The 16,552-nt window shown below is 44.5% G+C and overlaps 1 protein-coding gene across 1 annotated transcript in view; it reads right to left on the reverse strand.

Moving 5' to 3' along the window:
- Positions 1 to 16,552, reverse strand: part of LOC119181231 (neprilysin-1) — a 113,055-nt gene that overhangs the window by 55,345 nt on the left and 41,158 nt on the right. The window contains exons 2-4 of the mRNA XM_037432414.2: positions 12,262 to 12,386; positions 8,343 to 8,408; positions 4,618 to 4,729 (exon numbers count right to left, since the gene is read on the reverse strand). Coding sequence (XP_037288311.2) covers positions 4,618 to 4,729; positions 8,343 to 8,408; positions 12,262 to 12,386 — 303 coding nt within the window. The remainder of the gene's footprint in view (positions 1 to 4,617; positions 4,730 to 8,342; positions 8,409 to 12,261; positions 12,387 to 16,552) is intronic.

Raw genomic sequence — 16,552 nt, forward strand, 5'->3', positions numbered from 1 at the left:
GGGTTCTTTAACGTGCACCCAAATCTGAGCACACGGGCCTACGACATTTCCGCCTCCATCGGAAATGCAGCCGCCGCAGCCGGGATTTGAACCCTGTCAAGCCTGTTCGCGAATAAATATGACCGTGTAGTAGCCCCTTAATCTGGATCGAGTCTATTACCAATAGGCTCTGATCGTGATCAGGGTTTTCCGTGTGAGTCGTTTAATCAACAGCGTGAGTTGATGCCTTTTCACTTCACACTGTCTAAAGCCTCGCTCCGCACGTATTTCGTCCTACGGGCACACACCAGAACTGTACGTCACGTGACCTCAACTACGCAGTCGCTCTAATTTTTTTTTTCTTTTTTTCTCCGCATTTTCACACATCTCGTTTGACCTCAATCCTTCACCTTTCCTCAACATTCCTTTCATCTTTAAATGACGAGCGCACTTATTTACGCCAGCGCAGCGTCTATTGATCAGATAAGCGAACGGCGTAATCGAAAGCTACCGCTGGTATTGCGACGTCCTCCTTTCAGAAGTTCAAGTGCAGCTGTTTGCAACGACGCCGCGCAACACGTGGTGCGCGATCCCAATAGGTCTTGCGTCTGTAGCTCGCATATGCGGCGTAGCTGTGTTTAGAAAAAGTGGTTAACGATTTAGAGTACTATTACTCTACTATGGGAGAGCATAAAGCCGTCCCGAAGGCCTGTAGAAAATTGCCTTCAGGTAAATGCGTTGACAACAGTTTACCGGCGAATGCCGGCTTCACGCGGCGTAGCTACCGAGTGTATGACCTGTCACTGCAGGGCTTCGGCTGTGAGAAACTTGAATGCTCATAACAACTACTTTAAGAGCTAAATTGAAGTGTCTGGCTCGCCATTAAGCATAGCTCAGAAGAGCTTCAAGATGCTCTGCGTAAGGCAGTCGATGCATGCGCATCATAGAGTGTCTCGTATAAGCGGCAGTGGACCTTTAACGGGACTCGTGGTACAGAACTGTGGCATATTCTCGGCCCATGGCAAAACACCACATGTGTTTTACGCGCCACGAAAGCACTGCACGTTGTTGCGGGTTATCGCACTAAATACTTTGTAAATCTCCGCGCCGGCGCGTGTACGTGTTTTTTTACGTGTGTATCGGTGTATATGACGATTTGGTCGAAACGACGTTTGTTTGGCCTTGATGTTGGCAGCAAACAAGCGGCACGAATCCGGTGATGAAGCGGACACCTAAAATGATGATGTTGTTGATGATGATGACGATAACGATGATAATGATGACGATAACGATAACGATGATAATGATGACGATGACAATAACGATAACGATGATAATGATGACGATGACGATAACGATGATAATGATGACGATGACGATAATGATGACGAAGACGATAGTGATGACGATGACGATAACGATGGTAATGACGATCACGAAGACGAAAATGATAATGATGACTACAATGATGATAATGATGACGATAACGATAGCGATAGTAATGACGATAACGATGACGACAACGATGACGATTAGCCAAAATAGATTGATTGCTGCTCAGATGAGAATGAAGTGCATAATAAGATCCTTACAATATCAATCATAACCCGGTGTCTGGAGTAACATGTCCGGCGAATAGCCAGGTTTAACGCCTTCATCACCTCATTCAACAGTCTCTATCACTCCCTCGTCCCCCCCCCCCTCTCTCTCTCTCTCTCCTTCGTATCCGATGGGCTCGGCGTGCTTGGCGCGTCGGCGACGGCGCAGCGAAGCACCAGACGGCGGCGCGGCAGCGTTCAAGGTTAGCGGAAGATGCGGTCACAGAATGGGACGGTGCGTTGGTTGCGCTAAGGGTGGCGTAGTCCGTACCTGGCGAAGCCGCCGCGAGCAGACGTTACGAAGGAGACACTGGTTGGATCTTGTTCGCCGTCGCCTCCTTTCGCCGAGCCCTTCTCGCGTAGCTAGCCGCTCGTGATCGCCATGCTAATGAACGCGTGTGGTAGATGGGACACTGGCTACGGAAAAATCAATAACTAAGAAAGATGCCTGCACGAAGAGGGTAAAATAAATGAACGAAAAATGGCGAGTGTTTCAGAGGCGATGAAGAAAGAACCTATTAGCCGATTCCGTGGGACTGCTAGCAGCGTTATTTATTTATTTTTTTACGTCAAAGGTCTCTGGGATATGGCGTATAAGATGTTTGTTCAGCCTCGATAACTCTATAAGGTCGATGACGACTTTCTCCAATATATACTAATGTTGTTCTCTCTCTCTCCCATAACTTGTCCTCGTTCGATTTTTGACTTCATTAATCACGAAGTCTCGGCCTGGCACCTCGGCTCAAAAGAATCGTTGGTGCGATTGACTTTGGATGTATCTACAATTACATTTGCTTTTCGTGATAGAATCGTTGATGCGAGGAGCTTGGTGCAAGTCATTCCACTTGACTTAGGATATACAGTTGGTCGTGGAGTCTTCGAAAGCGATAGAGGACCACGATTCGCGATAAAATAGATCGTTTGTTCACTTGTTTGAAAGGCTAGTTGAACACACAGGTCGATGATAACGACCCTTTTCCGCCCCCCTTCTGGACTACCCGACATTTCTCAAGTCGACAACTGATTTTAGATTGTTTGCTCATATTGGGCAATCTGTATCTCTTTCTCTCTCTCTGGCCATCTACCTATATCTATCTATCTTGATCTATCTGTCTATCGTACTCTCAGGGCGTGAAGGCATTGAAGGGAGGAATAATTAAAACATTGCAACATTGAAGGCATGACGACGCATGACGCTGGCAGCTCCCAATAATCGGGAAATGCTGCTCTACCAATTTAGTATTGCCCAAAAAGTTTCACCGTCATTAAACTGTACATGATGACTCACATTGAACGTCATGTGGTCTCAACTCCAACATTTTTTTAAAATTAGTTTGCTAACAGTTCACTGCCATTCGCGATCGCGAGGTTTCACAACAGATTCAACACCAGTGATCCCTTTCTGAGCACGGCATTACCAGTTGCTTGTTTAGAAAAAGTTTATTTACAGCATGTACAGAACACAAAGGCTTCATACCATTCCAGCAACAGGGCACATACACTTCTGCACATCTATATTTCACGACTAACATCACTACGTCACAGTGAAGACATTTGCTCTAATATACATGATTATGTTGGCATACATGTACACAAAAATTCAATGTGATATCACGATACATGGGTATAACGATACAATAGATCCAATAGTTGCTACGCTAAGTGTAATAGTAAGTCATATTATTTAAGAGGCCAGTTGCGCTAAATGGTCTTTACTGTAGAGCTGTGACTGGCAAATATGCTTCACTGATCTTCTACATGCAGACACACCGACTGACCAATCTATCGTTATTCTGGGAAAACTCTGAAAGAATATGGGGGAATCTTCAGCGAACGCATCTGGCTTTCAAGGTATCAGGGTTATTACAGAATTACAGTTCCTGTGTCTTGTAGTATCTCCTCGCAAGAAACCCATGTGCCAATGGTCGACACTCTGCTGAGCCAACACGGCTGAGCCCTTCATACGTATGCAGACACAGGAAATGTTGTAAGGCGCAGAAGTATTCGTAATACATTGTTCCAGCCAACATACAGTATATAGACAAAGCCCATCACAAAATGAAGAATCCTTCAAGCAGAACTCGGAGCTCTTCATTAATGAGATGCAGCCTTTTCGACATGAATGAGAAAACTTTCGCGCAAAATTACTAATTGTGTTTTTTTCGCGACTCGGGCGTTGCCAACGAGATGTTTTGTCAGGATGCGATAAATATAGGACCATGGAGACGGTGTGGTTGGCTATGTCTGGCAAGTCTGCGCATGCGCGATTTTCAGAATTTTAGGCGTTTACAAAGTGTTTTGTAGGCATGAATGAAAATCCAGCTTTCATACATGTTATACGCTCATCGCTTATCTCTTTTACGTTTTTTTTCTTTTTCTTACTCTGCGCATGTTAATAATGAAGTGATCCTGCACGTATTGGCACCAGCTTCTGCAATTATTGCCGGAGCATAGATCGGTCGCATACTATTAATAATATGGAAGCCCTATGAAGGCTTGGGTTGCGCTTACGCTTGAGTCATTCCATTGTCGTCTTGGTTGTCTTGTGTTAAGAGATAAGAAGTTACTCAAGGACAACGATGCAGTCCTGTAATTTTTTTCCTTTCTTTTTTTCTCTCACTGCTTGGTCGTGGTGTAAGGCGTAAAACACCAGCCCGAGCTTTCGCGCACGCGAAGTGGTTTGAAAGGCAAGCTGAGGACATATGCATCAGCTGACAGAAAAAAATTGTGCATTATGTAAAAAAAAAGGAAAAGACAGCCGCGTGAATCATCTAGAAAAGGAGAAGTTTATCCACTTCCAGCTGACGCTGGCACGCACATACTCTTTACTTGTTCGATAAACATAGGGAAGAGAAATTAAGCGACAATTTCACAGGCAGTTACATCTTCCCCACTTGAGCAGCCAAGATTGAAGACTTACAAGTGAAGAAATCTGAGTACTATTTTGATAAGCGCCTGCGTGTAAAATTCATGGGATAATTCTGTTATGTGACAAATTAGAGTTCAATAACTGAATCAATATCGTGCATCGCCAATATACCTGGCCCGTTCGTCCGGTATTGGGTTGTTTCGCATCCAGTTGTTGCACACGTAACCGTAGAAATCTTGGCACGGGTCAACGCTCTCATCCATGGACTGCAGAATCAGTTGTGCTGCGAAAACGACGAAAAGAACAACGCCAGGAGGGTATAACGCAAGGTAGCAATTGTCTAACGTATACAGTTGCTGTGCAGTTGAAGATGGCCATCATTAACTAATTATGCTATCAGAGCACTTCTCTTAATTTACAGCTAGCATCTTTTGTGCACCTCGCTTACGTGGTTGAGGCGAAGTATAGCTAACGTTTGTTTGTGACAGCGCAGGGACGATATTAATAGTCGCAGTTATTATAGATCCATTTTGGCTATTCACAAGTAGTTGTTTTAGGACGAAGCTCCTTGAGCCGTGGGTTGTGCGTCTGCCATGTATGAAGTAGTAGTAGTAGTAGTAGTAGTAGTAGTAGTAGTAGTAGTAGTAGTAGTAGTAGTAGGTAGCAACCTCTCGTTTAGTCCTTAGAATGTCCGTTAGATGGCGGTACTTGTATACATGATGAATATATGATGAAAAGAACTTATTGAGCTAGTTGGATTTAACTTTTCGAAATTTGATGAAAAGATGCTAGATGGCGGTACTTAGAGTGTTCACTAGGTGGATGAACGGATGGACGGACAGACAGGTGGATGGACGGACGCCACGATGGATGAACGAACGGACGCACGCTTTGCCCACTCATTCTAATTCACTCCATGGACATGCAGCGATTTTTTCTACACCGCAAAAATTTTAAGAATCCGTCCAGTGCGCGTGGAGTTACGAAGGTTTGTCGCATGCTGCAATTGCATTCCTTCTATCGTCCCGACGAAAGCGCTGGAAGCTAAGCAGGGAAGGTTGGCAGGGGCAAAGAAACTACCACGCCTCATGACCTTGAGCACTTTTTTTTTCTTCGAATGCGTGGCTTTTTAAGTGTGATCGCAGGCGCACGCGTGGACAAGTAGCGGCCTCCCGCGGCTATCTCAGTTAGTTGATTTTTCGGCCACAGACGCACAGACGATTTCTCGCTCACAATGAACGGGGCCGACGCCGGCGGCGGGTTTTCGGCGACACGAGCTCTCGAACGTTATCGCGTTAAAACTGAAGGGATGAAAGCCGCCCACGCTCGGTGCCCAGCTGGTCACGATGCGCCAACGCGCGCTTATCACCAACGAGTACTTTTCCCCGCGAATTGGGGGGAGAGGGGTTAGGTGCTTGTGCGTGCGCGCGCTTATCCTTCGATGGGGAGAATCGTGTGCCTTCGGCTTTCACCGGAACGATTGCGTTAGTTGCCGGGCCCACAAGGGTCACTTCGCTCGCGGCACAGGCCCTGTTTGCGAAAAGAGCGCGCTTTTCATTCACAGCGAAGTATAACAATTGCGACACTTGTTAGTTTGCACTTATTTGTACTTGTTATTACGGTTCGTGCATCGTTTTCGTTTAAACAGCACGTTAAGTGTCGAGCGGTAAACGTTGTTAGTTCGCTCTCGTCCAGTGTATGTTGTTTTCGTGCGTCATTTGTGCGTGAGTATCACGCTGCACGTTTTCATTTGCTTGCCATTCTCAGGTTCCAAGTTGCTGCTATCGCATTCATTGCATTGCCCTCGCGGCGATACTGACTTTTTTTTTTTTGCTTGGAGAAGTTACCTCTCGTGAGTAGCCTGGGTTGATATCAGTAATTTGAATTCGATTGAAAGACTCAATGTTATTTCTTTCGTACTAATGTCAAGTCATCTATGGTTGAGAAAACTATAAAATACTTAGTTTGTAATGCAACTCTGAAGCAGTTGTTTGAAAAACAAAAACAGCAGCCGAGTTTATAAAGATAGTGGCCGAATAATAGGCAGGGTAATTAGCAAGAACGTGAATGGCAACAGTCACTTTAGATATCCCTAGCCCATTTGAACAAGATAGCGCACCTGTCTCTCGTATGACCCTGTGATCTGCAAAAAAAAAATGAAGTCCTTGTTGAGGTTGATTTGAGTCATGATTTGGTGTGATGTTGAGACTGATTTTGCTTATTTGAGGATAATGCGAGACCATAATAGGATTCGGGTGTCACTGCAGACTGCTTTCCGTAAAACATTTGGGCGCCACCATCCGAGGCTGTTAAGCCATTGTTCTCGCGTTTTTGAATATCGCGACGTGAATTAATAAGGAAATAAAACGTCGTATGCACAAACCCAAGCGTTTTTATGCGTACGCGTCTGTTTAGTTGCTAAGGATGCAAAGCACAAAGGTTAACAGTCGTATATGATGGCACTCAAAAATTTCCATATAACTGTCTATAGACATTGCTAACCTGGGACGGACCACTGCGAGCAATGCTGATAACCCTGGTCAGTAAGCAGACTTTGGCCGTCAGGGGAACTCAGAAAACAGACGCACGCACGCGTCCCTCGTGTAGGCCGGTTATAGCTAACTCATAACTCATTTATCGCCGTACCGCTAGCGTAACAAACATGACATCAATTATTAACACTCCTTTACTCGCTACACGCCGTAAGATATCCCGTCTCGTACTCTTCCACGAAATTTACAACAACTCCCTTCTGCGTTCACTTTTAATAACCCCACCATCGTACATTTCAACCCGTACTGACCATGCGCAGAAAGCTGCTGTTCCCTGCTTCAAGACATCAACATATTCCCACTCATTCCTGCCTAAAACTTGCAAGGATTGGAACCACCTCCCACAATCAGTAACATCCATCACCTCGCCTTGCAGTTTTAAAACATCGCTCCATAACATACTTGGTGTTGGAAATGTAAACGTTTGATTTTGTTGTTAGTTTTCTTGTATAATCTACTGGCTGTATAACATAGTTTCAGTTGATAATAGTTGTTTTCCAAGGTTTAATATTGTTCTAGTGTCTTGTCTATGTATTCTTTTCTTTAACATTGTTCGTCAGTGCCCGCTCCCCTCTGCAATGCTGTAAAGCCCTGAGGGTACAATAAATAAATAAATAAATAACCCGGTTACAGTGCCTAGAATGTTCTAGGCATCATTTCCCTGTCACAATCCGTTCCCCAATGCAGGGAGGGAGACGCGCATGGCATTCCATTTTGAGTGCGACCCTGGTTTTACTATAAAGTCTGCTGGCTAGGCTCCGCCTATGTGGATCCATAGTAGAAACGACGTTAAGTTGGTGTTTTTCGAGCCATTATTCAGAAGTTCTGATCTCTACAAGGCACTATGCCGTTCTATTGTGTTTTTTCGCTAAGTTTTGTGTTTTGGTGCAGCAGGCACCACCGGAAAACTAGTCTGCACGGTGCCAGTCAACTACGGGGCCCTAATCAGCTTCGGTTTGTTTTCATTCATTATACTATATGACGACTAATATACGCAGACAAGGCTCCCAAACTCCGGGATGGCGTTAGTACGAATAAAACAATCAGTTTAAAAAACCAGCGTCGCACTAGTGGCGATTGCTAGCCTGAATAAAGTGCAGAGCTAGCAGGTAGGCTTTGTTTCTCTTCGGTTTTTTTTTTGCCGTCTTTTTTGTGTTTTGTAGTTTTTTGTTTATTTCTGCCCTTTCTCTTTCCGTTTCTCGCTTGCTTGCTCTTTTTATGCGTGGTTTTGCCTTCATTACACCAAGCGACAACGACAGCGTACAACAGCCCAGGCCTTAAGGTATACTCCACAGTTAGTAAGCAATAAATTAAATGAATGTAGTCGACGTGTCACTGACTTACCTCGCTCATGACATACCGTCGAGTTGCACACCTCTGTCGAGAGCTCCTGGCTTCCCTTTTTCAATGCTGCAAGGTAAACGTACAAAGCGCTCGATGTCATTTGCTGTAGTATGAATTAGCGTGGACCAAACTACGCACTGAAAGTATATAAGAGCTAACGGCAACCACCGTCTGGAAATGTCAAACCACCATTGGTTTCTTCACAATATGGACCTCAATTTTGCCGAATGACTCCATGGCTTGTTTTTGCCAATCAAAAAGGGAGCCGATAGTTTATTTAGGCTAAAGTCTTACGTGCCTCATGGAACAGGAAATTTGACTGCCGGTGACCGTCTCGCGGGGTCAGGAATGAGTGAAGCAAGAAATTATCACGTGATCATGTCGCCATATGGGGTCAAAGGTTGTAAATATTGTGACGTCATCATGACGTCACAAATTTCTGCGTGAAGTCATGTAACGTCCCAGGATGCCGCTTTAGTGCCATTCCTTGAGCAGTGAACAGAACCACAAATAGCGATCACAAGTGCTTCCACTTCAAGTGCGAAACCTCAAAGTGCGCCACAAAAAAACAAAAAAAAATAAAGACTGCGCTTGGCAGCAGTGCGACAAAGTACAGTGATCCCATAAGCTTTCGCTTTAATTGCTGCCGTAATTATTATTGTTGTTATGCATTTCGCCACAACCAAATCCTCGTGAAACCTATCAATGCCGAGCAAATGCCGCACTTCCATTGCTTTATTTTCGGAATCCCTTCTCTCATGACCCTGCACGCACACACACGTAAAATCAGTCCACGTGTTTAGTGTGCCACTATTGAGCAAATGAAGACACTTTAGGAAGCATCTATCTACACAGATTCAGTCTTTCCGCGAAAGCCATCGATGTGGACTTACAGGAAAAGCGTGCTTAACACCTCTTTTTCTTTTTTTTTGTCGTGTATATAGTTATCCAAATTTGCTTCACAAGAGGTGGCGCGGACATTTTCTCCTATCGCTCGAACAGCTACGCTCGGACAGTGGCTGTGGCATTGATTATACAGACCGACATACGAGAGCACCGGTGGTAAGTTCAGAAAGTCGCGCGAAGCGAACCGGCCGTGCAACATCCTGCCTGTTCTGCACAGACTTGCATAGCGAGTCTGCATACACGGTGCCACTTTGAATTCGAGAAAAAAATTTTCCGGTTTTCTCCACAGCTGCGTGCGTTATCTACTCACTTCGGAAAATGACGGTCAGAAAATGCAGATCTACTGCAATGGCTTCAAGCTTGGCAGTCTGTGGAGCTTCTCATGTCAAGGTCTTCGCTGATAAGCGAGAGGCATTACCGGAACGGTTCACAGCCCCAAACGAGGAATGGCAGCAGTGTCATTTCGTTTTTCGTTACGTAACCTAACCCTCCGGATCCTCCCGAATCCTTTTTTTTTTATTTCGGGTTTTATTTTATAATATTGTACATATTTTCAAGAGCCCTCAGTATGCAGAGCTTCGTGGCAGAGATACCCATATATTTTGTGTCCGCGTCTTCCACGTCTATTTTTCATAATGTAGTCCTCCCAATGACAAAAAACGAAAGGTTGCTAATTTTAGTGCTAAATGTTCATTTTTTTTTCATTTGCCAAAAAGCAGTGCTACAACGTGAGGGCAGTTTTCAGGATTACACTTTTATTGAAATTCTCATCTGAATTAAACCATATCGGCTATGTCTTAGAGACTATTTTCCGTATTCACAAATGCTCCTCGACTTGACTTTCACCCTTCACCTAACAGAGTTGAATAGTGCGCCACTGCTCGGCTAAAAATGACGCTGCGCTACTCAAGAGTCGCCGCATATTATCGCTGATATGCAGTAACTTGCCGTTCTTAGAGATGGCGCTCCCATCGGCTTTCTCAAGTGAAGTTGAAGCGTTGAGTGAAGGGACGTTCTAGAATACGGGGCATCGCATTGTTATGCGCGAAAGCTTGGGTGTGATAGGCAGCCGCCGAGGCAGCATTTCGCTGACGGTAACATGCAAAAGCACCTGTGCACTTCGATGTAAAGGCACGCGTTACAAGAAACACTGCCCGAAACCAATTCGAGGTCATCTCTTACGGCATAACTCAGAACCACATGGTGGTTTTTGGCACGTATAAAAGCACGAAAAATGTAACTTTGGGTGTCTGAACCAGGATTACAGATTACCGTTGAACTCGCCGTACTGCGTGGGCTATTTTGATTCTTCATTAAACGGTAACGAGTCCCGACGTAGACCACTTCACGTACAGTTTACATCACGCCGACCTCGAAATTCGGTCCACTGAAGTGATTCGCTGTATCGTTTGCAAAAAAATACCACAATTGTGTCTCTCATATGGAGAGAAAGCAAGCTTTAACGCATCATTTTATTTATTTATTTGTACATACTGCAGGCCCTAATCGGGCCCATGCAGGAGTGGATACATAGAAGCAACATGAAGCATAAGAACGAATGATCACTATACCTTTGAAAACAAAAAGATATCGAGTCGCACGATGAAGTCAAGCTGCTATTGAGCGGTAGAGAAAGGCGTATGCGTTTAGCAACGGTGCAACATTTCTCTACAGATCAGACATAACTGTCGTACATTGAGCTTAAAATGACCACGTGTGTCATTCGCCAAATTATTCGAACTAAACCGTCTGGATTGAGGCTCTTTCACGACAAAGTGGTCAAACCCGTCAGCTGTGGCGGTCAGCAAGAAGCACGTTCGCTGCGCTGTTTTTATTTCCTCTAACATATCCTGTAGATCTTTTGTTCGCAGTGGACCCTTCGCTTGCGTGGACTTATCGTACGCAGTACTCTAAATCGTGACAAGGGACGGCTTTTTGCTCTCCCATAGTAGAGTATCTGGAGTACCGAGTATTCTAAATCGTTAACAACTTTTTTCTGCGCACTCTTGAGCGTCTACTATAGTTCTGTTTACACAAACCTTGCACTGCTTTTAAGACGCCAAACACGGCCGAAACGGCCAGTACGCGTACTGATAGAGAGGTGGCATTGGTAACTACACCTCAAAGCACGCAGGATTAACTTGTAGCAAGATGAAGACGCCAACTTTTACTTTCTCGTCAGCTTCACCTAGCACGCTAATTCATACACGGAAACCACTCGTTTATTAGACGTTACAGAGCTCCGAGTCATCGAAACATTTCCTTCTCGCTAACAGCCGCTCGCCTTTTACTGTAACTGAATTGCGCGGCTTGGCGCGACGATTTTCCCCGAGAAACATCATTTCGGTGTTCCCAGTACCAGAGAGAATTTTTCCTCGAACAGTCACGCTTCTCCTAAGTGCCCGCGTAGTCATTTTCTTCGTGGCTGCGCATGTCAACATTTATTTCGTTTCATAAACTTGCATTAAAGGGAAACGAATTCTTGTAGATCAATAAGAAATCCGAGACCATTGCGGCGAGCGTGGTAATCTTAGAAGCCATGTTTCATTGAACGTATTGAATGCACAAAACACGATTTTTGTATGGAGGCGTAGAGAAAGGACAACTATGCCGCATGTGTATATACAATAATCAGTATAAGTTCAGTATGCGTGATGGCGTTAACATAGTTGAAAGAGCCCTTGGTGAAACGTGTAAAGATTTCAAGTATTATGTACTCGACTACGGAAGAGCAGTGAGCCGTCGCTATTAAGAAAAATAACTCTCCACGAGGAACAAGAATATGAATGTGTTACACATATATCAACACTCACGCACTTAGTCTCAGTTCGTCGATGCAAAAAAAGTTTCCACGACGCAGACGTTTACATTTCGTGAATGTTTGCGTTTTGTGTAGTTTCGTGCTTGTTTTGCACTTTGCAAGAACAACTATTATGCAAGAGAAGTAGCCGGCGGCCCAAAATGGCATCAACATCTCTTTGTATGCAACATTTTTTTAATTATGTATTCGCACCTTTGGGCCTGGCCATGGCCAGCGTTGTGGTCGCGATGAGTATGATGGCGATGGCGGTGAGGAACCCAACGCTGACCAGCAGGCACCGTTCCATCTTTGTCCGCCGGTTCCACCAGGAACGGCCACTGCAATGATATACAGAGGCATCGTTATAATGAGAACAGTGTATACGCATAATATCCGAGGTTTTAGGCCCCAAAACTACGATATACTCATGAGATACGCCGTAGATGAGGGCTTTAGACAATCCCGTGTTCTTTAAAGCGCACTGGCATTGCACAGTACATGGAAGTGAATACAAATACATCGAGTACAAGTAGTACTTAAATTGCAATAAAAGTACCCAAAACGTTTATGCCGTAAGCTCTTCTTAGGTTTGCAATGATCACAGACATAACATAATCAACCTTAGTTTTGTGCGCCAAAGCAAATATATACGGTTGCCAGGGACTATGGTGGAGGGATGCGGAAATTCTCACAGCGTGCTCTTTCTATGCACGGGCCCATAGCCTTTCGCCGAAATGTGGCCGCCCCGGCTGGGATTCGGTTCCGCAACCTTAGGGTTAGCAGCCGAGCTTGATGATTAATACTGGACCACTATGGTGGTCTTGTAGGATCGAATTTTGCAAGTCAATGTACATTCACAATACGGTCAGTTTCAAAAACACGAAGTTTCTAGTTCTATATGCGAACCATTGCTCAGTGAGCTACGGCGACTTTGAGCGCATCCATCCATCCATCCATCCATCCATCCATCCATCCATCCATCCATCCATCCATCCATCCATCCATCCATCCATCCATCCATCCATCCATCCATCCATCCATCCATCCATCCATCCATCCATCCATCCATCCATCCATCCATCCATCCATCCATCCATCCATCCATCCATCCATCCATCCATCCATCCATCCATCCATCCATCCATCCATCCATCCATCCATCCATCCATCCATCCATCCATCCATCCATCCATCCATCCATCCATCCATCCATCCATCCATCCATCCATCCATCCATCCATCCATCCATCCATCCATCCATCCATCCATCCATCCATCCATCCATCCATCCATCCATCCATCCATCCATCCATCCATCCATCCATCCATCCATCCATCCATCCATCCATCCATCCATCCATCCATCCATCCATCCATCCATCCATCCATCCATCCATCCATCCATCCATCCATCCATCCATCCATCCATCCATCCATCCATCCATCCATCCATCCATCCATCCATCCATCCATCCATCCATCCATCCATCCATCCATCCATCCATCCATCCATCCATCCATCCATCCATCCATCCATCCATCCATCCATCCATCCATCCATCCATCCATCCATCCACTTACGTTTGGGTGCTCTCGTAGTCACCCCCTTAACTTGACGTGAACCAAAATAAGATGGTTTGACGAATATGAAGCGCTGGTCAAAACATGACTAATGTCATTACCCGCCGCGCACGTCGTCAAGCGCTTCCCGCCAGACAGTGGCACATACCAACAGGCGGGTATGTGCCGCTGGTATGCGGGTATGTGCCGCAATTGATTGACCTTTAGTATTTACCCAGGAACGACGAGAACACACATGGGCAACTGTAACGTCTGAACGTTAAGCAATACCAGACATCGGCAGCGTCGACCCAACGAAGGCATAAAATAAATGTCAGTGTTAAGAAAAACCTGGCATAGGCAGCGTTCACCCTCGTCTAATGCAAATATTAAATTTCGAGGTACCAGCTCGAATCAAACCCAAGCATTCTGCGCGGCAATGAAGCATTTTACCACAGAGCTACGCCAGGTCTCGAAACTACTTTTTAAATAGACGGTAATCTTCGTGAAACGTCAGTTGTGGTTGCAGTGCTGCCTACCAAATTTCTTAAATATTACATATGTACTCCTTTGATACAGCCGTCACGTAGGGTTAACGTCAATTGTGCTTATTTGCCATGCGCTTAAGTTGATTTATGTAGCAGTGTCTAGGGCCAGCACGCACGCGAACATCAGTGCTTCATAGCAGCTTCTGGTGTTGCTAATACGCATGCTTCAGTTGACATCGTTGCGCAAGTGCAAACAACTGGTTATATAAACATCTGCAACTCTTCAACATATGTCTGTGTGAGCAACATTTGTACACATATTTATCGTCATTTCGTGACGTGTGGCTCAATAACAAAAATTGCAACACTGCCATTTTCAACTACGCATGCTTTTTATAGCGTCGATTCTCAGGTACGTGGGATCTGCCGAATTTTCAGATTCAGATCTTTGTCATAAAATAAGCGAATGCTATATATTTTTTTTTTGGGGGGGGGGGATTTTTATATTTCGCCTTCGTATTTCTTTATCTCTTTCTCTCTCTCCCTCAGTGTATTAATGCCCTCATACTTCATAAATTTGATATCAGCGTGGCATCATGTGTGTTTAGAAAAAATGTTTAACGATTTTGAGTACTTGGTACTCAACTACGATCAAGAAGCTACCATGACACTACTACAATACACCGCGGAAAAACAAGCAGCGATTAACGAAATTTTGTAGACTGCGAAGTGCGAGCTTTACATTGATAACGCTCTGCCCTCTGAATTTGACCTGGTGTGTTGTTCTATCTTGGTGACACTGAGACTGCAAGCAAAAAAATAAAATGGGCATTGGTTGGGCTTCCTCATATTTTTCTCATCAATATACGAGACTTATATACTAGTAATGGTCTTTTCGCTCTAGATGTTCTAGTTTGACATCGACATAGCGGGTGAAGAGCATGCAAGGTCACCGTTGGGTCGATTTGAAAAGGAATGCCAACTCAAGCAAAAGGTGGCTAAAGGAGTAATTCCTATTAGTTTTCACGCAGAGCTTGTAGCCAGATGAAACAGAAGCTGCACTATATGTACAATATTGTTCTTATTGAAAAATATTTAAGAAAATGTTAATGTAACTAAGACCATAAAAATAAGAGCATGATTTATTACTACCTCTCACGTGATCTTCAGGCTACAGGTAACTTTCAAGTAAAAAACTATAGTATATCCAGTGCACTTGCATGTAGAATAGATAGAGCTCTCACCATATTTAGAATAAAGCATGCATGTCTTGTTGATAATTTTCCAGTCAACCTGTCAGTAGGAACATGCAACTTTAAACCATCATTTGCTTGACACCACAGCCAGAATTCGAACACTGGCATTTACATAATACAACTCCAGCTTTAGACATTGAAATAACAAATTGAAAGAAGACAACCAATCATTTGTAGCACGAAGCCACAAGGAAGTTCATACGGATTCCTCAAAAAGAAACGCCTTAGTTGCCGAAAAATTCGTCCTGGTCCATGGTTCGAACGCGGAACCAATGCCTTTCCAGGGGTGGTCGCTATGCCAAGTGAGATAACCGCGAAGCTAGCAATGGACAGCGCTAGAGCGAATTCAATAAGAACTCCAAACACATGGACACAAGTATTGCAAACAAGTTCTTCAACCAGAAAGATGGCGGAAGAGCCAAGAACTCCCGCCACCTAGCGGGTTTCCAGAGAATTCATTTGCTAGACAAGAAAATGTGGTTGAAAACGAACAGTCCTGGAGTCATTTTGTAGTGTATTTCCGTTACCAAGGTCACACGACTACACGCGCAGTGTTTTCGCCACTTCGTGTTATGCAGGCTCGTCAAGCATCGCGTTGAGTTGCCTCGGTGTGCACCAAGTCGCCAGTTGAGGACCAACGCACGCGCGCTGGCTAACGCGAGAGAAAAGCTTGGAAATGACGTATTTTGTGCGTAAGTAATCAAATCGTCATTTATTGCGCTGAAACAGAAGTTCTAAAGTAGCCGAAAAGTAGTCCCGAGATTTTCGTCACTGGACGGAGTCAGAAAGTGAGCAGAAGGGCGCAGAATAGGCATGCACGGCCAGCAACCCTGGTGTAGATTGCCTTGCTACCATCAACAAAGTGCAGAAACTAGACAGGGTGGAATTAGTTATACCCTGAAGGAAAATATTGGTGCTAACAAAAAAAAAGAGATTGAAACGTGAAGAAGGGTGAATGTGAAAAGTTTTCCACGGAGCATCGCAAATGTACGATCGAAAACCTTGCAGGATGTTTCCGAAGCCAAGTTTTCAACCTCATCGATACCTCCACTAAAAAAAAAAAAAAAAAGCAGAGAGGTACCGGAAACTTTCTTTTGACATCTATTCATCTTCCTCGTTGCATGTTGGTGCAAACGCATTTGATGTTCCTCAAACGTACAGCTCGGCAATAAAGAAAAAAAAAAAGGCTAAAAATAAGGG

The sequence above is a fragment of the Rhipicephalus microplus genome, chromosome 3 (genome assembly GCF_043290135.1).
Source record: "Rhipicephalus microplus isolate Deutch F79 chromosome 3, USDA_Rmic, whole genome shotgun sequence".
In the NCBI taxonomy this organism is placed as follows: Eukaryota; Metazoa; Arthropoda; class Arachnida; order Ixodida; family Ixodidae; genus Rhipicephalus; species Rhipicephalus microplus.